Source organism: Megascapheus bottae, chromosome X, assembly GCF_031878675.1.
Source record: "Megascapheus bottae isolate mThoBot1 chromosome X, mThoBot2.hap1, whole genome shotgun sequence".
Classification (NCBI taxonomy): domain Eukaryota; kingdom Metazoa; phylum Chordata; class Mammalia; order Rodentia; family Geomyidae; genus Megascapheus; species Megascapheus bottae.
The window spans coordinates 6,931,487-6,958,902 of NC_143547.1; the positions used below are offsets into that span (position 1 = coordinate 6,931,487).

General features: G+C 41.0%; 2 protein-coding genes across 5 annotated transcripts in view; both read right to left on the minus strand.

The window, feature by feature from the left end:
• The window catches only part of Phka2 (phosphorylase kinase regulatory subunit alpha 2), a 56,359-nt gene extending 37,894 nt beyond the window's left edge, over positions 1-18,465 (minus strand). For 2 of the 4 annotated variants that reach the window (XM_090326653.1, XM_090326654.1), the window contains exons 1-8: positions 18,281-18,465; positions 11,659-11,817; positions 9,806-9,853; positions 8,673-8,841; positions 6,674-6,756; positions 4,121-4,201; positions 2,169-2,267; positions 741-887 (exon numbers count right to left, since the gene is read on the minus strand). In XM_090326653.1, coding sequence (XP_090182779.1) covers positions 741-887; positions 2,169-2,267; positions 4,121-4,201; positions 6,674-6,756; positions 8,673-8,841; positions 9,806-9,853; positions 11,659-11,817; positions 18,281-18,358 — 864 coding nt within the window. In that variant the 5' untranslated portion in view covers positions 18,359-18,465. The remainder of the gene's footprint in view (positions 1-740; positions 888-2,168; positions 2,268-4,120; positions 4,202-6,673; positions 6,757-8,672; positions 8,842-9,805; positions 9,854-11,658; positions 11,818-18,280) is intronic. The other 2 variants (XM_090326652.1, XM_090326651.1) reach the window with 2 other exon arrangements.
• A 1,481-nt stretch (positions 18,466-19,946) lies between these two features.
• The window catches only part of Adgrg2 (adhesion G protein-coupled receptor G2), a 101,927-nt gene continuing 94,457 nt past the window's right edge, over positions 19,947-27,416 (minus strand). The window contains exons 26-28 of the mRNA XM_090326742.1: positions 26,429-26,530; positions 25,262-25,417; positions 19,947-21,436 (exon numbers count right to left, since the gene is read on the minus strand). Of these exons, the coding sequence (XP_090182868.1) occupies positions 21,252-21,436; positions 25,262-25,417; positions 26,429-26,530 (443 nt within the window). The 3' untranslated portion in view covers positions 19,947-21,251. The remainder of the gene's footprint in view (positions 21,437-25,261; positions 25,418-26,428; positions 26,531-27,416) is intronic.

Consider the following 27,416-nt stretch of genomic DNA (forward strand, 5'->3'; position numbering starts at 1 on the left):
CTTATACTATCTGTAAAGGACAGCGTGGCCAGGTCTGTATAGTCTAGGGAGTCATCCATCTTCTAAGCACATTCATTCTGTCTTCCCATCTCTGCTGCCCCCATAAATTCCATTTTCTCCACATATCCTCATCACTCTAGCTGTTATGTTTTCAGAATATAATTAGAGATCCTAAGTTTAGTACCTTTGCTTCTAAGGGACAACAATCAAGAGTCAGTAAGCTAATCAAGATGCAAATTTTGTTTTAGGAAATTCATATTATTTGATTATTGTAGTGAAAGGGTCAGCTTTCTAGGAGACTTGTTCTTAACAGTCTCTATTTGATATGATGTGTCAGTAATGCATCTCACCGTAGGGATTTTTTAAATCTTCCTTCAACTTGGGATCACTAAATTCCATGAAATTTGGTGTCATGTTTCAGTCTACATAGACATGTTCATTTTTTTTTTCTGGAAATGAATCCATGGCTTTCAAGAGATTCTCAAAGGAGCCTGTCTTAGAAGTTCATTATTGGTACTAATTGGGATTCAAGATGCCCTGTTGAATGAAACTTCTCCAACTTAAGAAGAGAATCAAGTCACTTAACTACTTGGATGGTTTTCTTGCCTGTAGACATGATTTGGACACCTGACCCCTAAGTTCACTTTGATAAACCAAGCCATGACCCTGAAGCATGCTTTGTGCCATAATGTAAAAGTGGGATCCAGCCCAGAGCAGTCACCAGTATGATCGATGTTTACCTGGAGCTTAGAAATAATTTCATTTTTAGTTACATTCACAAGGTTCGCATCTTCAACTGCAAAGGCCGGGAAAGAAATAATGGAAAGAAGTCCAGCGTCAATTTCTTTAGATGTGGATGCTCTTGGCAACATGGAGAACAGGATCGACTAAATGAAAACAAAGAGGAGGTTTAACCTATACAAGCAGTAATAGTTAAATGCACTATTCAGGAGCCATCACCTAGGCCCCAAGAGACCATTTATCTGAGTTTACCAATTGAAAGTAAAGGTTTGTCCGACCACCATGGCACCTGGTGGGCCACCATTACCTGTCTAGCCAATGCTTCCTGTTCATGATGAATGGAGAGGGGGTGAGAGAAGACATGCATTAATGATTCTTTTTAATGAGGGTGCTACAGCGAGGTTGAAAGTGGGGTAAAGAGAAGTGACATAATTTAGATTCAGATTAAAGCTGTACTATTACTATATTACTTTTTTTTTCTTTTTGGTGAAGCTAGGAATCAAACTGAGGGCCTTGCACATGCCATGTAAACAGTTTTCTACTGAATTCCACCTGAGCCCTAAAGCTTTATTTTCTATGTCTTATTGATATCTGAGCCCAGTTCTTTAACAAGTGACTTAATACCAAGAAGATATTTTGAAAAATGAAACATTAGGTGATATCATCATTAGGCGAACATCATAGAGCTTACTTACACATTGATGGGATAGCTTATTATAGTCATATATATGTGGTCGCTCCTTAACCACAGTGTTATGGGTTATATGCATTCCTCTCTAGGCTTTGCCTGACTGGAAACACAAGCTTCCTGCCATTAACTCTCCACTGACAATATTTTATGTCTGAGGCTGACTTTAACCCTAGCACATAATGGACCCCCATTAAGTGTTCGATGATAGACTAGCAACTGATGACTCACTGTTTGCTTAATCCCTGCTTAGTCCCCTAATGTCTAACTATCATTCCTTTCTATACTTCTGGGAGGTTCTATTAATGTGCATCTCTCCCAGCTCATCTCCCTTCCACTACCCATTCTGTTCATCAATTCCTATTCAACGCAGATAGTGCTTGCTGATCATTCAATATGGGTGTATTGTAAAACAAACCTCAGTAAACCTCCTGTGTGTTGAAAGGACAACAGATAGATTTTGCCTCCAGCAAAAGAAAGTTGCTTTGATTGCTGACTTTATATACACAGCCACACTGTGTCTTCTGTCTGGCTGTAAAGTACTTGGATAGATTGTCTGGGTTCATCCACTCTAGCCTAACAACTGTCTTGTAAGGCAGCAGGGGAGGGCAACAACCAATATGCTCAGTTGGAAGCTCAAGAAGTCAGCAGAGCAAGCGACGAGGGTAGGGACTGCACACTGGAGCGTGGGCCTTTCCTCTGGGATTCTCCTTCCCTACTCTCTGGAACTCAGGGTTACCTGGCAGTGCTCTACTTCATCAGGCAGGACGTGGATCACTGACTTGCGCCCACCATGAGCTCCAAAAAGATCCAGTTCATCAATTGCCTCCAGTGCTGCCTAGAAACACAAATACAAATGATTTTTTCTTTCTAATAAACATGTACTCCCAAAAAGACATTCTAGTAAATATGCAAATACACACTGTCATGTATGCGTGGCATTCAATTCATGGCTGGCTTTCTTTTACCTACTTTACTGGTTAGCTTCTACCATGAGCACTTTGGCACATTCAGAAACTAAATTCTTTAAGTAAAAAGTATATTTTCTGGGTCGGGAGTTTGGCCTAGTGGTTAAAGTGCTTGCCTAGCATGCATGAAGACCCCGGTTCGATTCCTCAATACCACATACATAGAAAAAAGCCGGAAGTGGTGCTGAGGCTCAAGTGGTAGAGCTCTAGCCTTGAGAAAGTCCAAGGACAGTGCTCAGGCCCTGAGCTCAAGCCCAGGACTGGCAAAAAAAAGTATATTTTCTAACAGTTTCCTTAAGGATTATATTGTTGTCAAGATGCATTGTACTTATAAAGTGACATACTAATTTGAAACTCTTTGTAAAAAAGGAAATAAAAAATAAAATGCTGGCTCTGGAGCCTTGGTTCTGTAGGCAGGATGATGTGGCTCCACAGGTGTGCGCTGCTTTACTTTAAGAGTATTTTCTTGCTGGGCACAAATCATTCACACTTGTTAATCTTAGCTACTCAGAGATGCTGAAATTCAGACCGTAGTTCCAAGCCAGCCCAAGTAGAAAAATCTGTAAGATAACATCTCCAAAATAACAAGAAAAAGGCTGGGTTGTAAGCATGACTCAAGCAGTAAAACGCAAAGTTGAGCAAGAACCAGTCCTTAGTCTCAAGTTCAAACTCTTCCCTTCCTCTTCTATTGGATTTGCTTTGCTTTATGAGATGTAAGTCTATGCTCAGATGTGTGATTAGAGGCTTATGATAGCATACTAAATTAGAAACCTATTCCCCATTCCCCCACCCTAGTAGGGCTTAAACTCTGGGCCTAGGGCACTGTCCCTGAGCTCTTCAGCTCAAGGCTACTGCCCTACCCTTGAGCCACAGCACCACTTCCAGTTTTCTAGTGGTTAACTGGAGATAAGAGTCTCACGGACTTTAATACTTTAGTTCCAGGATCAGCTTTGGACTTTAGTTCCTGGATTGGCTTTGAACCCTGATCTTCAGATCTCAGCTCCCTGAGTAGATAGGATTACAGGTGTGAGCCACTGCACCGGTGGAACCTATTTTCTTTTGAGTTGGAATACTTTATTTTTTGCCAGTCCTAGGTCTTGAACTCAGGGCCTGAGCATTGTCCTTGGGCTTTCTCAAGGCTAGAGCTCTTCCATTTGAGTCACAACACCACTTCTGGCTTTTTCTATGTATGTGGTACCGAGGAATCGAACCCAGGTATTCGTGCATGCTAGGCAAGCACTCTACCACTAGGCCAAATTCCTGGCCAGAGTTGGAATACTTTTAAGGGGAGTGCCCAGTGTCCCCAAAATACCCCTTCTCCATTCAATATATTTCTATTTGACCAGTTTTGCTGGTTATTACTTGTCCAGCCTTGTAGAGCTGAATATGTGAACTTAATTTACAAAGTGCTCATATTCTTCAGTCTTTTCTATGACTTGGAAAGGAAGCCAAATACAAACCTACAGCTTCTTAACAAGAGCTCCGTTAGACTGATGGATGATCACAATGGATAGCCAAAAGAGAGTACACATTTTCTGTCACATGCAGATTTCAGGATAGGAATCCCATTCTCTTGACCTATAATTTTCATTCTCTGGTATACAAGTGCCATGTTTTATTGACTTTTGAGAAATGTGCTAATCTGAGAAAACCAACTCTTAATGATGAGAACCTAAGCAAAGCAATGAAAACACTTGGAAGGGAAGACAAGCAGAACTGTTACCTTGGCCATTCCCACAGAGCTTGCATTCAATTCTGGAATGCCCTGGTTAGTCTTATCTCCACGCTCCCACATTCCATAATCCTGGGAGAGAAAAAGGTATACTTTAGAAGGAGAGAGAGAGATATTTGAAAAGTGCTATGGAAAAATGATTCTGTATATTATTGTAGGCATGATAAAACAAAAGTATGACTTCCTAAAGGGTCCCAACTCTATGACTTTGAACGCTCAAAGTTTGGTCTTCTAGTATCATCAGTTCATGTGACTTTTGTGAAGAATTTTAGAAGAAAATACTTAAGTGGAACAAAACTGCATGCACGAATAGTTCTTATTTCTAAAAAGGTATTAATTTGCAGGAAAGTCTTGACTTGTAGTAAATATACTACATATAATCAAATTAAGTGTTGCCCTCTCTTTCTTTAGCCAACACCTTTAAGCTTAAATTGTAAGATAGAATTAAGAATTTTAATTCATTGAAACCAACAAACCTACCTTATTTACCAGTACCCCTTGAATGCCAAGAATACTTAACTAGTAACTGGATGCAAAGTCAAAAGTGAGGAATCGAAAAATGAACATGTAGGGTATTCAACAATTACTCAGTGAGTTAGTTTAAAATATCTATCACACAGAGGATTCCATGCATGTGTATGTAACTTTGGTGAGTTACAATGTCATTTAAAATCTAAGTCCAAGTCCAAGTATCATGTACCGATCCATTTACCAAGGATTCCACTTGCTCCTCATAGCCCATTCCTGCCTTTGTAACAGTTGATGCTGCGTTCTGACTGTGGAACCTAAACATCCTTTCTCTTCCATCCTTATCTAAACCAGACTTATTGCCCACGGTCCAAATAAAGCTCTTCCTCTAGACAGTGGTTTCTCAAGTTTCTTTAAACCAGGGTTTGTCAACTCTGGCACTACAGACATTTTCAGCCACATAAAACTCCTTCCCCAGTACTGGCTTCGTAGATGCTAGCAGCATCCTCTGCCCTCAGTGTGACTACCAAAACAGTTTCCAGACACTGCCAAATGTCCACTCAGAGAGAAAGATTACCCTTTGATGAGAACCACTGTTTCAGATGTGTGAATAGAAAATGATATCCCTTATATGGGCTGGGAGTTTGGCCTTGTGGTAGAGTGCTTGCCTAGCATACACGAAGACCTGGGTTCAATTCCTCGGTACCACATACACAAAAAAAAGCTAGAAATGGTGCTGTAGCTCAAGTGAACTCTAGCCTTGAGAAAACCCAAGGACAGTACTCATACCCTAAGCCCAAGCTCAGGATTGGCAAAAAAAAGAAAAAAAAAAGAAAGAAAAGGATAGCCCTTGGACCAAATCTTGCCATCTATTTTTATAAAGTCTATTCAAAACACAGCCATAATCATTTGTGGAAATTTGCTATGTACTTTTTTCTGTTGCAGAGGTACTGTTGAGTAGCTACAACAGAGGCCATGGCTTTTGCATAGAAAGTATTTATTTTCTGGCCCTTTGCACAGAATGTATGCTGGCCTTTCTTTAGGGTACAGTGACTTGTTTCTTTTTTACACCAACCACTGACCTTTGGTTACTTTCCTGACAGTCAGCTTTGCAGTTCAGTTGTCTATAGTTACTCGAGGCTCCACTTCCAAGCCAGGCATGTCTTCTTTCATATGTTTATACCATGACTTGGGCCCCTCTACCTGTAGGGTCATTATAGTTATCCCCATGGCTCCTCAGCTCCACCACCTCTTCAGATACATTCCATGGAACATTTTACGGTCTTTTGGTACATGCCAAAACCTAAAGACCCAACTTGTTTTTTTTATTGTAATGTATAGAGGGGTTGCAGTTATATTCGCCAGGTAGTAGGTACATTACTTCTCACACATTGATACCCCTTCTCATGTTTTTGTCCCCATCTCCCTCCCACCACCCATTCCCAATCATCTTGTTTTCCCCCATTCCCTTTCCTATTTCAAATAAACAAATAAACATGTATACAATATGCCAGGTAACCAAGTCAGATAATTTAACAATATGCGATTAGCCAAAGTACAGCAAAGGAGAAGAGAAATAACACAGTACATTAAGAACAACAATCACACAATATAAAGCTCTTGTTTTCATATCCTGGAGGTCCTTTCATTTAGCCTCATCCTATATGGCCTTATGCATCTAGGCTAAAGCCCCAGGACAAGGAAAACATGCATTTTGTCAGGCAGGTGCAGTAGTCCACGCCTATAATCCTAGCTACTCAGGAGGCTGAGATATGAGGATCGCCAGGCACAAAATTCCATGAAACTCTTATCTCCAATTAACCACCAGAAAACCAGAAGTGTCGCTGTGGCTCAAAGTGGTAGAGCACTAGCCCTGAGCTGAAGCCCTCAGGTACAGTGCCCACGCCCCACAACCAACCAACAGAAAGAACCCAGTGCACTTTGTGTGGTATTGACACAATCTCATAGCTCTAATCTATTCGAGTAGACTGGCTCTCAAAGAACGATATGGTTCTTATTCTTTTTTGACAACTGGCAAGTGATACACCTGTAAAAGACAAAGGTACTGATACTTACAGCGACTTTATAGGCAGCTTCTATGTAAAAGACAAGATTCTGTATGAAGGCTACCTCATCAAGGGTGAAAATAATACGTAAACCTAGTGAAGGAAAAAAAAGTAGGTTATAAGTTAGGTTTTAAAGGGAGCTGTCCATTGTAAATAACAAACATCACTCTAGCAAACAAGCCCTTCTGTCCTTATTTTCATTTTTCTTACAAGGGTATCAACTATGAAGGCTGAAGTATGTCCAAGAGTTGATGAGTGACCTGTGACCTCACAAAGAGGATGGAAGGTTGGCTATAACAGCTACTTTGCCGCTTACTTATCAGATAAGAACTTTTTTTTTTTGCCAGTCCTGGGCTTGAGCTCAGGGGCTGAACACTGTCCTTGGACTTTCTCAAGGCTAGAGCTCTACCACTTGAGCCTCAGCACCACTTCTGGCTTTTTTTCTATGTATGTGGTACTGAGGAATCGAACCCGGGTCTTCATGCATACTAGGCAAGCATTTTAACCACTAGGCCAAACTCCCGGCCCCCAGATAAGAACTTTTATATACAATGTACCAAGTGCTCCAAGCCAAACATGAAAGCAATCCAATTAATAAATAGGCAAATAAACAGTCTTCAACAGAAGTATATCCAGGTGCTTGCTGATGGCTCAAATCTGTAATCCTAGCTACTAAGAGGCCAAGAACTGAAGACCATGGTTTGAAGCCATTGAAGGAAAGTCCTTGAGACTCTTACCTTCAGGTGACTAACATGCCAAAAGTGGAAGCTGTGGCACAAGGGACAGAGCACCAGCCTTGAGCAAGTGAGTTCAGGGTTAGCTCCTAGATCCTGAGTTCAAGCACCAGGACTGGCACAAACACATAAAAAGTACAAGCAAATTGGAATAACTTGAATTGGATGAATGTGGGTATGCCTAGAAGAATGTGACTGGGGTGGTGAGAGAGAGTGTAAGAGGCAAGGTGGAAGTGACAGGCTTTGGGGCAAATAATGTAAGTGCAGAGAATAGTAAGTGCAGGTTTATGACTGCTTTCGCTTATATGAAATGCTTAATGAACATGGGGAGAGTTAACAGGAAGGAAGATATGAGCTCCAAGGCAAGAAGCATATAGCAGGTTCAACAGTTTTCATCTTGCACATGCTCAGAGTGCCTGTCCCGTCTGGAGGTCACAGACTGGGCCTCTGAATTCCCTGCCCTAACACAGACACAAATGTATGTGATATCATAGAGAACTTCCTTTTATGTACATACAGTGATCATTTATCAAGTGCGATGGTTCTCATGTGTCCCCCTGTGGTAACAAAAGTCTGAACCTATAGGAGGTGATTAGGTCATGAAAACTCTTTGTGAGTGAGATTAAGCCCTTATGAAAGGTTTCACATAGGGCCAGGAGTGTGGTTTAGTGGTGGAGTGCTTGCCTAGCATGCACAAAGCCCTGGGTTTGATTCCTTAGTACTACAAACACAGAAAAAGCCGGAAGTGGTACTGTGGCTAAAGTGGTAGAGTGCTAGCTCTGAGGAAGCTCAAGGACAGTGCCCAGGCCCTGAGTTCAAGTCGCAGAACTGCAAAGAAAGAAAGAAAGAAAAAGAAAGAAAGAAAGAAAGAAAGAAAGAAAGAGAGAGAGAGAGAGAGAGAGAGAGAGAGAGAGAGAAAGAAAGAAAGAAAGAAAGAAAGAAAGAAAGAAAGAAAGAAAGAAAGAAAGAGCGAGAGGAAGGAAGGAAGGAAGGAAAGAAAGGGAAGGAAGGAAGGAAGGAAAAGAAAAGGAAAGTTTCATACTGAGTTCTATTTTCTTGTCCTCCCCTCCAGATGATGCAGCCCTCATCATATAACTAAACCTTGATCTTGGAATTCCAAGCCTATGAGAAGACAAGCTTAATTTATCCATTAACAAATTTCCCAGCCTTGAGCATTTGTTATAGTCGCACAAATTAACAGAGACACTCTTCTCTTCCCCATTTCTTTTCTAGGTTGTCAATCCATGTATAATGGGTGCAGAGAGTCTGGCTTACCTGAGGCAGTCATCTGGGCCAGGAATAAGAGGAAGAGAGAGGTGGCGTCCACCTGGAGGTGGCCCCATTGGTCATCACCCACCACAGTGCTACAGGTAGCAGTGTTATACTTGGCGTGCAGGCTGTCTTTGGTACTCTGCGTGTGCTTGAATTTTTCCACTTTGTCCACCTGAGGAAAAAAGCAAGCTGACTGGTTCAGGGCTGTCCAAATGTACACTTCTTCTCTGCTTCCTCTCAGAGCCAGAAGGATGAAAGACAGCTGCTAGTAGGCAGTCCACGTGGGGACTGTGTTAGGGATTGTTCCCACACATTCAGTCCAGAGATAAGGTGGGAAAGTTAGAGGGCAGGGGGAGTAGTTACCAAGAGCCAGTCCAGACCCCAAGCTAAGACCAAGCAAGGTACTTAAGAAGAGAGGGAGGATAAAAGTGAGAATATCAAATTAAACTTCAATGGTTTTCCTAATGTTGAAAGAAAAGCACATTATGCCCTTGTATTTGATGACTATATCACATACATCTTTGAATTTATGCAGATGCTAATACAGGTTCTGTGTACAATGTGTTCAATGTTATTTTATTTACTCCTTACTGAAAATGTCAGTAAATGGTAATAGTAAGTTTTTAAAACTCAAAAATGTAACCCCAAATAAAAATATATCCTTTTATAAGCTTGACAGAAAGTGCTCAGTCTTCAAGAGAGCCTTAGGAATAGTGATCTTTAAGAATATTATGGCTTCTAGCTGGCAACCAGTGGCTCATGTCAATAATCTGAGCAACTCAGGCGGCTGAGATCTGAGGATCCCGGTGTGAAGCCAGCCTGGACACAAAAAGTCTGTGAGACTCTTATCTCCAATTAACCACCAGAAAACTGGAAGTGGTGCTGTGGCTCAAGAGGTAGAGTGCTAGCCTTGAGCTGAAGCGCTCAGGGACAGTGCCCAGCCCAGAGTTCAAGTCCCATGACCGACATTAAAAAAAAATTATGGGTTCTACAGAATAATGAAGTTGAGGATAATGTTGAAAAGAAAAGGTAAGCAGAATATATTGAGTTTCTCTTGAGAAGAAAAGTTCAAAACATATTAAGCATGTTAATTATTCCCCAAAAGGCAGAAAATGTTCACTTGGATGCCTACCTACCTGTCTCATCATGCACTGGAGAAGACCTCGCATTAGCTTCACCACGTTCTGTAAAAACAAAGTGGCATTTGTAACAAAAGGCCAGGTTCCTTGCTCCCAGAAAACCAGTTGCTAACCCCCAAATGGCCAGTACTGTCTAGTATCTTCCCTAGATACATGAGTATTATGACCATTCACATTAGTGATACTTCTCTAATCCATCAAAAAGAAAGAGGAGCCTTGACAAAGTGACTTATTTTTAATTAAGGGATGGGACTAGATGGTATCCTTTGTCCTTAAAATTCAATAATTCCAGGCTGGGAGTGTGCTTTAGTGGTAGAGTGCTTGCTTAGCATGCACAAAGACCTGGGTTCAATTCCTCGGTATCACATACATAGAAAAAAGTCGGAAATGGTGCTGTGGCTCAAGTGGTAGAACTCTAGCCTCGAGAAAGCCCAAGGACAGTGCTCAGGCCCTGAGTTCAATCCCTAGGACAGGCAAAAAATTCAGTAATTCCACATAGATTTTTTTAGCATTTTTTTTATTTAAAGAATTTATTAACATTGATTTTTACATCATATTTCAAATGACGTGTTTAACAAATAAGTATTCAAGAAGGGAATCTCTATATACAATCACTGGCACTTAGATTTTAGAACATAATTAAAATTAGGTTGAAGGTTTGTATGTCATAGATACATATTAACACATAGATATTTTGCTTTTCCACCACTTCCAGATATTTCTGTGTATGTGGTACCAAGGAATCAATCACATGCTAGGCAAGCACTCTACCACTAGGCCACACTCCTGGACGGCCCATAATGGTGTTTTTCTAAGAGACATTTGTGACATCATCACTAGACTATTGAGTTAAGTTCTTATAAAATGTGGTGCTAGATGTTGGTAGCTCATGCCTGTAATCTTAGCCACGGAAGCTGTGAACTGAGGATCACGGTTCAAAGGCAGCCTGGATAGGAAAGCCTATGAAATTCTCATCTCTAATTAACCACCAAAAAGCCAGAAGTGGAACTGTGGCTCAAATGACAGAGCACTAGCCTATAGCCAAAAAGTTCAGGGACAGTGCCCAGGCCCCAAGTTAAAGTCCCAGGAACAACAGGAAAAGAAAATCTATAGATAAGGAACCCGATGCTGTGAGTGGTCAAGTCTCCCAACTGGCAAGAAATGGGATAAGATTAGAACCTAGTCAATCAGACACCAGAGTTTGTGCTCTTAACTAGTATAATATTTTACCTCCCATTTTCCTCAATAATTCAGACCCATTTAAAAATTGGCCTTTATACTACTATCAGCACTATACAAATAACTTCGCAAATGGTGGGAGATTAGAGCATATAGTTTGGAATGTACAGCTCTGATGTTAACTCTTTATAAACAAGCCCATTAGGTTGTAATGATGTCTTACATATAAATATATATGTAACTGGTAAGAGTACTTGTGAGAGAAAGGAAGCTAGTTAGGCAGATGGATACTTTGAAGTGAGAAATTTGAATGTTTTTTTTTTTAACTGTATTTTTTTTGGTCTTTTCTTTTTTGGCACTGGGGATCGAACCCAGGACGTTGCACTTCCTAGGCAAGCGCTTTGCCACTGAGCTACATCCCAGCCCTGAATGTTTTTATTCACTATTTTGGTATGATGCTATCATTGTTTTATGGAGGGGAAAATTCTCAAACAGAAAGACAAATGTGAGGCTGAGACCACCTAAATGCCTCCCTCAAATATTTTATAGCAGGAACAGAGGACAAGCCTGCATGCCAGCTTTTGTTCATACTTCTTGTGGGGGTTCCAGTTTATGGAAAAGAAAAAGAAAACATGCTAAACAGTCACGATCCAGCCATCAGTCACCATTACCTGTTCCAATTCGTAGGCCTTGGCTTTATCTTCATCACGGTCAGCATTCTTGCGGTAGGCCATTCCCAGACCCCAGACAGCCAGGATGCTGTAAATGTTGTCTCGCACCCAGGCATCTTTTTGGTCATGGCTGGCTGATAACAGCCCTGTGATGGGATTCTGGTAGAAAAGAGACACAAAATGGAATGGCATCACCTTTCACAAAGATTCTGGGAAAAAGATGCTTATCTAAAACAGACAAAAAGACTAGGACAAGTTGCTGAGAGACCAGTTTCAGTCTTTGTTCTGCCATTAACAGTGTGACTTTGGGTGAGAAATCATATCACTTCTCTGTACCTCAATTTCTTCACCTGGATGAGTAGGAGATGAGACTACCAAAGCTTACAATTGTGAGAAACACAGAAATAGCAAACAGAAAAGGGCTACAAAGTTTTACAAATGTGCATATTACAGGCTCTAGGTCTTTTCTAGACAGCCTGTTTCCAGATCTGTCGCTAACCTCTGGAGTAAGAAACATAGATTAAGGGCCTTTGGTCTAGTCTTCGGTTCTGTGTGCCCAGGAACGCCATCTCACCTAGCAGGACCTTGGTTGTCTCACCTGCAATTCAAGTATTGCATATATCTGAACAGATAGAGGGATACTTGGAAGTATTTTATGTGATGTCTCTGGTATTTTTTTTTAAAGCAGTGAGCTTGCTAAAAAAGCCAGACTTTTGCATGAAAAAAATGACAAATACTCATAGCAGAAATATTCAGAAATACTGAAAAGTAGGTACAGCCAAATACTTATTGACAGATTGGGTAAAAATGTAGTCTCTATAATAAATTACTACTTGACAGTAATATTTGCTATAATGATGTAAACTATGTTAATAATATATGCGATGAAAAAATGGACTTTGAAAACATGCTAAGTAAAAAACTGGTCACAAAATGCTACATTGAATGACGTTATTTATGTGAAATGCTTAAAAATCTATATAGCAGAATGATCAGTGGTTGTTTAGCGCTTCAACTGGAGGTAGAATGAAGGAGTAAGTCAGTAAGTTGCCACTTATAGGTTTCTTTTATTTTGGTGCCAGTCCTGAGGCTTGAATTAAGGGGTCTCAGACTTTCCATCCAGAGCTGGCTTCAAACATTGATCCTGACATCTCAGCCTCTTGAGTGGCTAAGGTTGCAGGCCAATGGTGCCTCATTTCTTTTTCATTTATGAGATGACACAGATGCTCTAAAATTTATTGTGATGACAGATACACAGCACCAGGAGTATACTAAAAACTAGTAAATTGCATGCTTTAAATAGGTAAATTGAATGGTAAATAAATAATACCTAAATAAACCTAATTAATCTTTTAAAATCAGCTCTCTGAGCCTAAAGATAAAATGGCTAAGATAGGAAATGAATTACATAAAGGAAAAGTGCTATTGACCTTTTGAGAAAATATACTAAGAAATAATAAGTACATCTTAATCAAAATCGTACCAGCTTAAAAAATACTGTTAAATAGGGTTGGGGATGTAATACAGTGGTAGAGTGACACATGGCACATACAATCCCCTGGATTTAAACCCAAGCACCACAAAAATAACACAAAGCAATATAAAACAATAATCACTATGCCAAAAGGGACTACATTATTTACAAAGAGGCTTGTGAAAAATTCCATTGAGATATTCAAAGTGATACTGCCAAGATTACTAGGTAACAAACAAACAAACAAACAACAAAAAAAACCCACTGGCGTCTTTGCACATAGTCCCACCTAAATATATTAGACTTTGTTTCTCAATTAATTTATGTCCTCTACATGCATGAAAATACAGCAACAAAATTTGTCAAGAGTGTTTTAAGAAGAGGGGAGGGTACGGGAGAGTAACGGGGTACATTTGATTGGGGTACAATATATGAATGTATGGAAATATCAAAAAAACACATTTTGTGTAACTAATATATGCTAATGAAGTGCAAAAAAAGTCAATAAATAAGTCTAGGAATGTACGAGAGACAGTATAGCTCTTAATTCTAATACTAGACTGCTGAATCTTAAAATCATTATTTACCAATAATCTTTATGTATTCTTATGGCTGTTGGATAAACCTGGGACAGAAAACCATTAGACATCCAAAGTAAAAACCCCTTCCTAAAATTCCTACAAGTGTAGGAAGTGTACTGAAACAAATAACCTTCTGAGGACACAGCATGGAAGCCTTATATATAGTGCCCATTGTGGTTTGGATTACATAATATTAAACTGTTCTGTTAACTAAAAGTCATGTCTCCTTTTTTTTGCTGGTTCTGGGGCTCAAACACTGGGCTTTGGTGCTGTCCCTGAGCTCCTTTTTGCTCAAGGCTAGCTGACTACTTGAGCCGCAGGGCCACTTATGGCTCAAGTAGCCAGCTAGCCTTTTTAGGTGATTAATTGGAGATAAGGCTCAGGAAAGCTCTTGCCTAGGCTGGCTTCAAACCACTATCCTCAGATCTCAGCCTTCTGAGTAGCTAGAATTATAGTGAGCCCCCAATACCCAGCAAATCATTCCTTTATATTCTTTCATTTCTGCTCAAAACTAGATTGTTCTCCTCATTCATCTATAGATAGCAATCAGGAAGGTTCTGAGGATCCCTAAATTTCAACAACACATACAGCATCCACATAAAACTGGGTGTTATTGTACTCAGCAAAAGCAATACTTACTTTGTGACCTGTTTGTCTCTTTCACTCTATGAACACAAAACATTATGTTGAAAGAGAATATGAGCAATTCCTTTTGATGTGATTCATAAAAACCTAAAATGACCCGGGCTACTGGCTCATGCTTGTAATCCTAGCTACGCAAGAGGCTGAGATCTGAGGATCTTGGTTTGAAACCAGCCTGGGCACAAGAGCCCATGAGACCCTTTATCTCAGATAAAGTACCAAAAAATCTGAAAGTGGAGTTGCGGCTCAAGTGGTAGAGTGCTAGCCTTGAGCAAAAGGCTCAGGGACAGCACCCAGGTGCTGAGATCAAGCCCCAGGACACACACACACACACACACACACACACACACACACACACACACACACACACACACACACACACACACACACACACACACACGGTAGCAGATATCATGCCTGGGCTCCTCTTTCCTTTCTAATAAAGATGACCCAGCAGTTTTGTCACTGTGCTTGTCCTCTAATTGGAGACAGACTGTGTATACTGTTTATACTAAACCTGAGGGGTCCATCTCTTTAGGGTCTGGGGCCTGAGGTTGATATTCATGTAAAAATGGAAGGAGGAACAAATCCTGCATATCTGATACCATTCTGTAAACTACAGAGGAGCACAGGCAAGGCAAAGGGAAAAGGTGGGTAGAATTTTTCAGGCAAGCCTTATAGTTTCAGATATGAACATTTTAATCATATACTGTTTCTGTAGCTTAAAAAATGAATGAAAGTTAATATTGTATTTCACCATCTTGTGGAGATATATGCAGATAGGTGTTTATGGGACATTTATTAGTCAGTGTCAGTTGGTACAATCTCAAGTGTAGCTGACTCTTGAAAACGCTTATTATTATAAATATGATGTACAGAGGAGTTAGTCACATAAGTCAGGTAAACAGCACATTTCCCATGCTCTCACCCAGCTTTCCCCTCACATTCCCACCTACAAGCTCATGGTTCCTTTCCAACACAGTGTCCATAAGTACCATTGCTATATTTGTTCACTCTTTTGTCTCTCCACTGCTTACGTTTTTAAATTGACTGACACCAACATGTATTATGGCAAGATAGACACAAAACGTGACCCTACTTAAGAGTGCTCAGAGAAGATGACAAAACCACAACAGTGAAGGATAGTAGTTTGGGATAAAATGAACACAGGGCAGGCTTAGATGAAGAGATATGCAATTCTGTACTCACAGGTGTTTCCCCAGCAAATGTGTGCCTAAAATATTCTAGTTAGCTAGAGAGAAAGAAGGCACATATAATGCCTCTTACCAACTACCCCCAAAATAAATACAACAAAAGGCTCAGACAACTTTTTTTTAATCATTAAAATGTTGGGGAGGAAAGTCCAGCTTGCAAATTTGCTTCAGTGAGAGAACAGTTCTTTTGCTAACAGAAGGCAAGCTGGAAGCAAGATCATTACAATGTTTCAGAAACTGCAGAAAGATTTTGCTTTGTTGTTCAGACAGAATCTCAGTATGTAGCTCAGGCTGGTCTTGAATTTACTTTTCTTCCTGCCTCTGCATCCCAACTACAGGGACTCCAGGTGTGTGCCACTATGCACTGTGACTCTCCCCCCAGGAAGTATTTTATCAACAAGGATTAAATGGTATCTTTTTTTGCCAGTCCTGGGCCTTGAACTCGAGGCCTGAGAGCACTGTTCTTGGGCTTTCTCAAGGCTAGAGCTCTACCACTTGAGCCACAGTACCACTTCCAGCTTTTTTCTATGTATGTGGTACTGAGGAATTGAACGCAGGTCTTCATGCATGCTAGGCAAGCACTATACCACTAGGACAAACTCCCACCCCAAATGATACCTTTTATGTGCCTAGAACTCTGCTTCATGCAAAGGAATGAAACTGATGAGATCCCTGTACTCAAGATCTTATTGTATCAATGGGAAGCTATAACAACGTTTAAAGGCCTGACAGCATTTTTATCCCCATTTTACAGATATAAGATTACACATGTTGTTTGAGGTAGAGTTGGGGAATCATATCCAGGTATAAGAACCAAGCTAGTTTTTACTACTTTTCCTTACAGCCCCTTCCACCATAGTAATGAGGAGAAAAGCTTTCAACACGGATTAAAAAAAAAAAACTTTATCTGCCTACTCCATATTCAGTTCTCAGTTTGAATATCATTTTTTTCTTTTTCCTTTTGGTCAATGATGGGGCTTGAACTCTAGACCTGGGGTGTTGTTCCTGAGCTCTTCAGTTCAAAGTTATTGCTCTACTCCTTGAGCCACAGAACCACTTCCACTTTTCTAGTGGTTAATTGGAGTTAAGTGTCTCTCAGACTTTTGTGCCGAGGCTGGCTTTGAACAGCAATCCTCAGGTATCACCTCATTAGTAGTTAGGATTCCAGGCGTGAGCCATCAGCGCCTAGCTTAAATATCATTTCTTGTAAGACTGTTATACTCTATAAACTGGGTTAGGGGCTCTTCCCCAAAACTAACATAAAGACTACAAACCCTTTTGTGCAATTCCAAAAGTTAATAAGCTGTGGAAATTTAAAATGTTTCCCTAAGTTTGTAGCAAGCTGGTTTGATGGTAAATGAGCTGAACTAATGTGAAAATATTTTTTAGTATTGATCTTTGTAAGTCTGAATATTCATAATACTCATTCTAATGTGAGGATGCTGCTTAAATTCTGATGTCATTATCATATATATGTATACATAGTATGTGCACAGTACTTCCTAAAATTCTGACATTGTTAACTTGTAAAGCACATCTAAACGGAAGACTTTCAGATAGGGGACTTAGGACCTATAGACTATACATAAATGCCACTGCATTATTAATTTGTTTGCTTGTTTTTAGTGTTGGAGGGTCCAGCCCAGTGAACTGAGAAAGCACTGTACCACTGTGTCACACATATTCTGACCATTTCTTTTCTGTAAGCGCATCACTTTATACAATGCCTTGTATATAACAGGTATATAATGAATATTTCTTGAATGAGGAACCAAAGGCCAAGAAATCAGATGAGAAGGGAAAATGATCAGTGGCTTAAGAGTGACTGTGGTTCCTCAACTTTCAGACCCAGGCCCCTAACCACCAAACGCCACTTCCTTCTTTGACTCTGAAGGCCCTAAAAATAGTTGCTGTTGAGTGAAGACAAGGAAGCAATATAGTAATTGCTTGTCTTCACTAGGAATAAAAATAGCTCAGTGGTCTTACTCTAAGGACTCATATATAACTTTAGTCCAAGAATATAGCAGGTATATTTATACTTTAGATCATCCAAGCATTTTCATAGGCTCCCTGGAACCTAGGAAAGGATCTACGTTTAGTTTTAACCATGTTACATTCAGTGACCTTTCTGGGACAGAATGGGCTCTCTTTTCTTCTCTGGGGGAACAAACCAAGATCTCATGCATATTAGGCAAGTGCTCTGCCATAGTAGTTTTCTTGTTCATAAAACAGCAACTTGAGTAGGCCCTAAGGCCCTCCTGTGTAGATAACTAACAAGGTCACTTATGAGAGAGACAGTAACAGTTGTCCACACTTCTGTCTATGCTTCTCATCGGCTCAGAGTTCACCATCCTCATTCAGTGTGCCCCAACAACCTACACACGCCTCCTCAATCACCCCCAAAGAGGCAGTCAGCATAGAAAGACCTTTTATGCCCAGAACACATGGTGGGGGGCTCATTTTATTTTTCATCATAAACAACAATCAAAAAATTCTGTAAAGCCCAGCCTCAGGCCCTGCTTGGTCTCTGATTGGAGAGTTCAAGAAATAGGGTGATTTTCACTATCTAGGATTGAGAGATCTCTTGATTGCAAGCAGATCAAGTCACAAGAGGGGACAGAGGCCTGGAAAGAGAATGAGTGACACAAGAGGCAACTCCAGGCTCTGGGGACAGAGTAAGGGGGGATGGGGTGGAGGGAAGTGTTCTTTACCTGGTAACACAAGATAGTTTGCTGCACCAGCCTCGCGTACCCATCCAGTCGGACCCCAGAATTGCTCCTGCTTCTCATCTCCTAGGCGCTCTGGGACCGCGGCGTCCTTGGTGTGAGCTTCCCACCGCTCTCAGGACCGGGCTGGGCGAGGCGGGAGGAGGTCCTGGACTTTTCGAAATGCTAGAAGCCAAGTACAGACTGGAAAACTGGCCAACCAGACTTTCGCAGGGCTGGGCGGGACGGGGCTGGCGCTCCGGCGGCCCCGCCTTCACCAGGCCCACCACGCGGGGTCTCGCGTGGCTTTGGGGACCGCCCAGCTTAGCTCGGGCGGGAGCTGGGAGCCAACGGAGCCCGAGACGCCGCTGCCCAGCCCCTCCGTCTCTGGGAGGCCCCGGGAGGGGAAACAGGCCGCGGGGTCGAGTGGGCGGGAGGCCCGCCAGGCCCGCCTCAGGCCCGCCCCGCCTCCGCCGGGCCAGGCTGGTCCCCCTCTGTCCTCAGGCGCCACTGCCTCATCCTGGGCCCTGACCCCAGGGGCGGAACTCCCCGCCGCGCGGCGGGGCCAGGAAGAAGGGACCTGGTCCTAGGCAGGAGCCCAGCGGCCTCTCCACCCCTGGCCTCTCCACGCCTGCTCCTCGGGACCAGGAGGGAGAAGTGGATTCTCAGAACCCCAGCACCCCCCTCACTGGGCGGGCAGAAAGGGAGTCCTTAGCTCCTGGCCTGAGGGAGAAGAAAACGGGAAGTGCCCGCGGGCGCAGCCGAGAACAGAACTGGGCCTTAGGCAGGAGCCACTTTGCAGCCTGGGGCCCTTCCCGCCCAGGCCAGCCAATGGGGGAGTGCGGGGCCTCATCCTCGGGCATTTCCTGAGCCGGCCTCCCCGCTGCGCCCGGCTCCCTGCGGCGTGGGGAAATAGCTCCGGCCCCGCCCCAGCCCCGCCCTCGGCCCCGCCTCCACCTGGAGCGCAATCCTCAGTGGATGTGGCCTAAGTTGGGTGGATGGGGAATAGGGCGGATCTGCCTCCAGGCAATCGATGATCAGATTCTGAGAGCTGACTTGGGATGGGTCCAGCTTCTTAGCTGCTTAAACCACCTTCCCTCGACTGAAGAGAGGTGTGTCCACTATGAGGCGAGGGCTGGGGGCCACTGCCTAGGCTGTGACCCTGGCCCTGCTGCTAGCATGGAATTTGAGTGGTGGCACACAGCCTAGAAGGCAAAGAAGGAGACCAGGCCACTTCCCTGGGCTTTGTATGTAGTTCATCTACAGGACTACAACTTACAAATAGGTGATAATTAGGTTCTCTTGGTTGCTAGACTTGGTCGCTATGTAAATTTACTGGACAATTCTTTTTTTTGTCAGTCCTGGGCTTGAACTCAGGGCCTGAGCACTGTCCTTCCACTTTCTCAAGGCTACAGTTCTACCACTTGAGCCACAGCACCACTTCTGGCTTTTTTTTCTACCGAGGAATTGAACCCAGGTCTTCGTGCATGCTAGGCAAGCACTCTACCACTAGGCCAAACTCCGGGCCCTGGACGATTCTAATGTAGCAAACATTGTTTCTGTTCCGTGTAGCTAGGGAAGGAGAAAACAAATTGATCTTCTTTGTCAAGCTCACGAAATTGAAGGAACTTAATTGCAAATTTATTTCATTAATTTTAACATTTGTGTCCATTGTAACACATAAATACAAGACAATTAAATAATTCCGAAAAGAAATATTGCAAAGACAAATTAGCACTCACAGAAATGTAGATGATTACTTTGCTTAGTCTGAGATACAACATTTAATTGGACTATGTACAAGGAAGCCTTAGTGAAAGACCAAACTACAATGTTTTTAAAGGTTCCTAAATACTTGAGGCATTGCTCAAGCAGTGTAGGTGGGTAGCAGAATAGTTCCTACATTACTAGGGACAATTAGGGTTTGATACATATACAAAGGACAGCCTGGCAAGCTAGTTCACTGCTCAGACCATTTGTCTCCCCTTGTCACTCAACATGTGTGAAAAAAATCAGCAATGTACCATACAGTTGTCTTTTATATAACAGCAATATGATTCATTTCCCTTTATATATTTCTTTAAAAAAATGTAACCCTACTCTCCTCTCCTCTTTTAAAAGGCTCTGGAGGATTTGAGAATTTGACATGGTCGATTAGAGTTTTGTTCTCTATGACCAAGGTTTTACGCTTTTCCCATGCTCTGATCATGGTTATTGGTATTAGATTCATGCATCTATGCACAGGATACACTCACAAGGGTGTCTGGGCTAAAATATAGCTCCAACCCTGTTTGCCAAACCATGAGCCCAAGATGCTGTGTCTGCCCTTTCTAAGACACTCTATGATTTTATTGTGGCATTTGTCTGCTTATGTTTCAGTAGCATGGCTGTCTCATTATTTTTCTTGATTCCAGTGAAGTTTTCCTATTTCACATCCCATCTAATTTTGAAAAGGAGCTTTAAGAAGTCACTGAACGAGTTAGGGTTTTCTGAGTTATCACATTAGACAAAACAACATAACCATGATTTTATAAAAAAAAAAGAATAAACTTACACAGCAGAAAATAAATACAAAAAAGGTAGAAGTAAGATTTTGAACATGTGGGTCACTAGAAATTAGGTTATACACAACTGAAGCATGCATAACTAAACTCACCAACAGACCGAAGTCAGCAGTTCTCTTAGATGTTATCAAGGATAACATGTGGCTGCAAATTAACTACTTTTTAAAATGCAGGGCTTATTGTGAGGTTTAAAACCAATCTTCTTTCAAATGAAGGATAAGGGACAAAATCACAACTGTGATGTCTTGATTTCTTCTTTCACAAGTAACAATTAGCTTATGTTCTTTGGAGGTTGCTAAGTATAAAATAAAAGGGTTTTCCTACATCTCACATTGTGTAAAAGGTAAAATTGAATATTTCACTATTTCACACTATGAAACATCATGCTTTGATTTTAGGAGGGAAAAAAGGCATCACATTTGTTCAATAAAATGCAAGCTTCCCCGCTTTGAAGTCCTTCTAAGAGCCATGCGACCTTTACCATTGCAGGAGTCTTCTTTTTCATTATACATATGCTGTTTTCCAGTTAGGTCATGAAGGCACACATCTCCATTTTGAACACTGAAAGAAACCCCATTTCTCTCTGTAGAAGCATTACCTGTGTAAGGAAAACCAAAGGTGGTGTCATAACGAATCCACCAAAAAAAGCATTAAAAAAGAAGCAGGCATAAATTAATTTAAATATATGTCCATATGAAACATGTTATGATATATATTTCATGTTTATTTTTCATTTATTTCCTAAGGCTACTCAAAATAAGCACAAATTAGAAAAGCAAGTTTCCTGTGGCAGGTATTTCTTTTTTGAATGAAATGGTCAAAACACGAAGCAAAGCAAAAATTGTTATTTTTCAAAGGCACATTCCCTAATTTTGATTGAACATTAAATTCTGTGTAAGAAACCCTATGGTAATACTTTGTTCATTCTAAAAGCTTAACAGAGCTACTCTTATGTACTTCTAAAAGTTCCTGGTTTCTTAGATTTCTATAAAAGGAAACTTTGGGGCTGAGAGCATGGCCTAGTGGTAGAGTGTTTGCCTAGCAAACATGAAGCCCTGGGTTTGATTCTCTAGTACCACATACAGAGAAAAAGCTGGAAGTGATGCTGTGGTTCAAGTGGTAGAGCTGTAGCCTTGAGAAAGCCCAAGGACAGTACAGTGCACAAGCCTTGAGTTCAAGCCCCAGGATTGGCCAAAAAAAAAAAAAAGGAAACTGTACTAGTATAATAAACCAGACCTACTAGCTAATTGGCAAGAAGAAATCATTTATCAGCACTCTTTTCTTTTTCGTTTTTCTTTTTATTGTGTGCTGGTACAGGAGCTTGAACTTAGTGTCTCCAGCTTCCTCTTAGCCTCCCTCTCCACTTCAAGGCTGGTGTTTGAGCTGCATCTTTAATTCTGGCTTTTTGCTGGTTAATTTGAGCTAAGAGTCTCTTGCATTTGTTGACCTAGGCTGGCTTCAAGGTTTTATCCTCAGATTTCACCTTAGTACCTCCTTAATAGCTAGGATGATAGTGTCAAGCCACCAGCCACCTGACTCCCTCTAACCATTTCTAAATCATCATCCTAAATAAATCAAAGCAAGACTAACTTTCAGGAGGAAAACATGGGTCCCAACCCAAGAGTCCAGCCAGGAAGTTGCTATATATTCAATGGAACCTGTGGCTGGGACTTGGGCATCTCCTAAGGCACAGGATTGTAGGGACACAGCTACTGAGATCTAGCTTCTAGGCACCATTCTTCTGATCGCTGTACCATCAGGAACCAAATAATAAGCCCATGGATTAGTTATTGACATAATTTTCATAACAATAATGCTCATAACACCAGTCAGTAAATATCTCATAATAGTATTTATAAAGCTAAGGGATGAGAACTGTTACTATTCCCACTTCACAGATGAAGAAACTAAGGTTGCAGAAATAAAGTGCTCAGTCCAAGATTCCATGGGCCAGAAATGACAGAGTGTCAACAGATAAGGATACTACTTTCAAACGGTGAACATGTGGCTCCATGTCAAATGGCATGGCTTTATGACAGCTTAAAATGGAAATGTGTTATATTTATACACGAGGTGGTAGATATGGTTAACGGTTCCATCTGTGACACATCTCAAACAGGACATGTCACTGCTTGAGACAGTTGTTCTCCCTTAGGCATTTGATCTGAGGACATTTTGCTGTAGGAACAATTCGGCCCTGTATAATAAACTATACAGCTGCCAAATTCTTTTTTTTTAATTTCCAGTTCCATTCTTCATCCATTCCAGATCCTAATGTGAGGACTCACGTATTGGGGATGTTTTTCTGACAGGCATTACCCAATCTGAAACAATTAAACCATCTGGTGGCCTTAAAAGCAACCCTATACTTGAAATAGGAAAGGGATGGGGAAAAGCAAGATGATATACTGTTATACTGTTAGGTCTAGGATTCATTTCCAAGCCATTTCTACAATATGGAGAAATCTAGCTATGGCTTAAGAACCCCAAAGCCATCTTATTTTAAGTTTCCCGGAAGGACCAGCACATTCTTAAGTTTTCACCTTTTGACTTGCTCTCCCCCTCATTTTCCTAGCCTTCATTTCCACTATCTCTACTCTTTTCCCACACCCTGAATCATTCCTGGAATAGCTCTTTAGCACAGAGCCCCAAGTGTTCTTCTGGTATTGAGATTGAAGATCCAAAGTCACACCAAAGCAGTTCCTCTCCCCTCCTCCTCCCCCCCTTTCTCTCCCCCTTCCCCCCTCTTCCCTCCTCCCCCTCCTTCCTCCTTCCTCCCTCCTCCCTCCTCCCCCTCCCTCCTCCCCTCCTTCTTCTTCTTCTTCCTCTTCCTCTTCCTCTTCCTCTTCCTCTTCCTCTTCCTCTTCTTCTTCTTCTTCTTCTTCTTCTTCTTCTTCTTCTTCTTCTTCTTCTTCTTCTTCTTCTTCTGCCTATTCTTCTTTTTGTGGATCATGGGGCTTGAACTTCACCTGGCCACTGTCCCTGTGCTCTTCACTTCAAGGCTACCACCCTACCTTTGACCCAAGCCCCACTTCCCATTTTCTAGAGATTAATTGGAGATAAGAGTCTCAGGTCCTTTTGTGCCCAGATTGGCATTGAACTTGATCATCAGATCTCAGCCTCTTGAGTAGCTAGGATTACAGGCGTGAGCCACTGCTTAGAAGCAGTTTCTTATGGTATACTGTAGATAATGTTCTTCATCTGGGCCAATGTTAAGCCTTCTAGGGATACTGTGTAGTGTCCAGGAACATTTTTGGTTATCACTCCTGGGATGGACACTTGTGGATCTACTGGGTCAAAGCCAGGAATGCTACTCAGCATCCTGAAATTCCATTAAAAAAGAATTATTCAATTTCAACTGTTTATTGTGGTTGCCTGAGGTGAGAAACTTTTATTTTGTATTTTAAAAGTCTAGTTTGGCCTATTGGTAGAGTGCTTGCCTAGCATGCACAAAGACCTAGGTTCGATTCCTCAGTACCACATACATAGAAAAAGCCAGAAGTGGTGCTGTGCCTCAAGACCTCTAGCCTTGAGAAAGCCCAAGAACAGTGCCTAGGCCCTTAGTTCAAGCCCCAGGATTGGCAAAAAAAAGAACAAATCTAGGAAAACCAGCAGGATCCTTCATCCTTAGGAGATTGGCAAACTACTTTGTAGATATATGAATTTTCTTGAAAAATTATTTGAATTACTTATGAAAAACTCACACCCTAAAATAATGAATAAGGACAAATTTCTCATGGAAGGAGAATGTATACTGGAAGAATGTAAATTTGTATAAAATGCAAAAGGTATATTAAGAAGCAGAAGGTGATAAAATAGGTAAGCTAAGCTTTTTATAAGTAACAAACAAGCCAGTCTCGAGAAAAAAGAAAACTGTAATGAAGTTTAGCTAGAAATGTCACAATTAATGAGTAAAAGAAGCATAGCAGCAATAATGTATTCATATATTGTTGATATATATGGTCACTGGTATATGATATGTTCATGTTGGGCTCTGTCCCAACGCAGCCACATTGTGGGAAAGAATTAACCAACATTAAAGGGAAAAATAGGAAGGTTTAAAAGTATTGAAGATGTGTATGCTTATAGATACAGAAAAATATGGTCTCCTTCATCATTTTAGGTACTGTTCTTCCAGAAATTGCACAGAACTGAAGTCCTGAGCAATATTTAACTTAGAATTTGAAATATGAATCCTCTTAAGTTTCCATTATGAAATCTAAATCATAAAAAGTTCATTTTAATATTCTTCTGAAATCAGTTTGGATCCCTAAACATACTTATAAGGGAATTCAATTTTGATCCATAGCCCTAAATGCAATTATTCAATTTGCTTATTCAAAATGCCACTAAAGGATAAAACTACTTTAAAAATAAACACTAATCTGAAAAGTACTATATTGAGACAGATATACATACATACCATTCCCGCTTGCGTGTACTGAGCAATCATTATTCACTAGCAGTGTGGTGGAGTTAGTGGAGTTACTGCTTGACTGTAAGGAATTTGAAGAGCTGGATGATACGCCTTGGTTTACAGTCTGCTTCTTTAAACCATTAGTAGCAGTTTTATTCCAGTCTACAGCAGAATAAGCATTATAGAAAACAGAGCAGTATATTGAAGCTCAAATGCAAGAGACAGATCTCAGTGTAACAAGTTCTAGCAAATGATTTCTAGCTTGAAGGTCTTATAGAAAAGTTACATATGTCCTAAGTCAGTGGAAAAAAGTATTTTCATTTCAACTGTTTACATCTGGCCAAATGACTGCCTAGTTAAAATAACTTTTACTGTCCTAGAACTAAAAGCCAATCCTATGGACCAGGCCTATAAATAGCCATAGATAATTCACAGGATATTTATAGGCATGTAATATAATGACCCCACACCACTTACCACGAGCATGAATTACCTGTGTTGTGATGACTTGTGTGATGCATTGTTTTTGAACCCACAGCAATGACTGACTTATATGTATAGAACTTGGTACCCTCAGATACTGCTAAGGGGTATTTATGCAAAATGCAGCTGTTGTTTTCTCAAACAGTATTTCTTTTCTCAAACTATTTACTGTACTTCCCAACAAGTCATATGTTAAAATAACTTCAAAATAATCAAGTGCATGCCATTGCTTGTATATGAATGTCTGACTCCCTAACAAATGAAGTCATTGACACAACCAGGACCTGTGGAGAAAGGGTTGAGTCAAGCCTTGAAAAGCTAGGAAGGAAAATATTCAAACTTCAGGAAATGAAACCCATGAAGTCAGTAGCAAATTATTATTATTATTATTTTTTATTGTTGCTTCATTTGAGAAGAAGCCAATATGCCAATTAGATTACTAAGAAAACTGTCACATAGGACTAGCTTTTCTTGGTGGTTTGGGGGATGAGTTCAGCACCTCCCACTTGGTGGAAATTAATAAATTTTTTTTACCTCACTAGCTTTTTCCCTGCTAGTTTTCACAATATTTTTCAGTTGCATAGGTCTATTCATTGATTTCCAGTTCCAGTGGTTTCCCTCACTTTGGATCTTTATGTGCATATTATTTTCTTGAAGTTTAAGGGTTGGGGGAGCAAGGTAGATCCTTACCAGAATTTTCAGCTAATCGCAATTTTCCACAACAAAGATACCGCCTCCATTGCTTCCTGACATTTTCTTTTGCTACACAGTAGAAGATGAAAATGAAAAATCCTAAAGAGGGCAAAGGAAAAAAAACTCACAATGAATTCTAAATAAGTGTAATGTGCTTACTTTGCACAAAAGATACAATTTTTGGCAATTGTGGCAAAGTACAAATTTGTAAATTAAATAAAATTTCCAAAGTCCAAAAGCTTACCACAAGAAGGTATCCAAAGGAATGCCCGTTTAAAGCCATTTTTGTAAGGTAAAAATTCTTGTAAAATGACACATTTGTATTTCTAAAACTAATCATTGTTGCTCCTCTCATATCCTGTTCTTGGCTTTCCTTGTCTTGAGATCCTAGCTGGAACTTTGGCACCTACCTTTCCTTGCCTCAGACTCATAATCCATTTTCAAATGTCTTTTTTGCAGTCCCCGCCCCCTTCCTGTTCTCCTATCCACTGCCATGTCTATTGTTTGCTTCTTACACTCTAACCATGGAGCCTGGTAAGTGGGGTGATTTTACTCATCTGCCAGCTTCTTACTTCCTTCCTCTAGTGACTTATCCTGTGATGCTTTGGCAACGAGAACAAAGTGAAGGCCAGACAGGGCTGCATTTATTTCCTGATTATCTCCATTCCCATATAGCCCCATCTCTGCCAGTAACGCAGGCTTTTGCCAATAAATATTTGCAAATGTATTTCTCCCCAACTCCTAATCTCTCTACTTGAAAATTGTTCATTTAAAAAAAGATCACCTTTTGCCAGGTTCAGTGGCTCATGCCTACAATCCTAGCTACTAAGGAGGCTCAGACACTTTGAAACCAGTCTGGGCAGGAAAGTCTGTGAGACTCTTATCTCCAGAAGCTGGAAATGGAGAGTGGCTCAATAGGTAGAGCATCAGCTTTGAGCAAAAACAGTTAAGGAAAAGTACCCAGGCTCTGAGTTCAAGCCCTAGG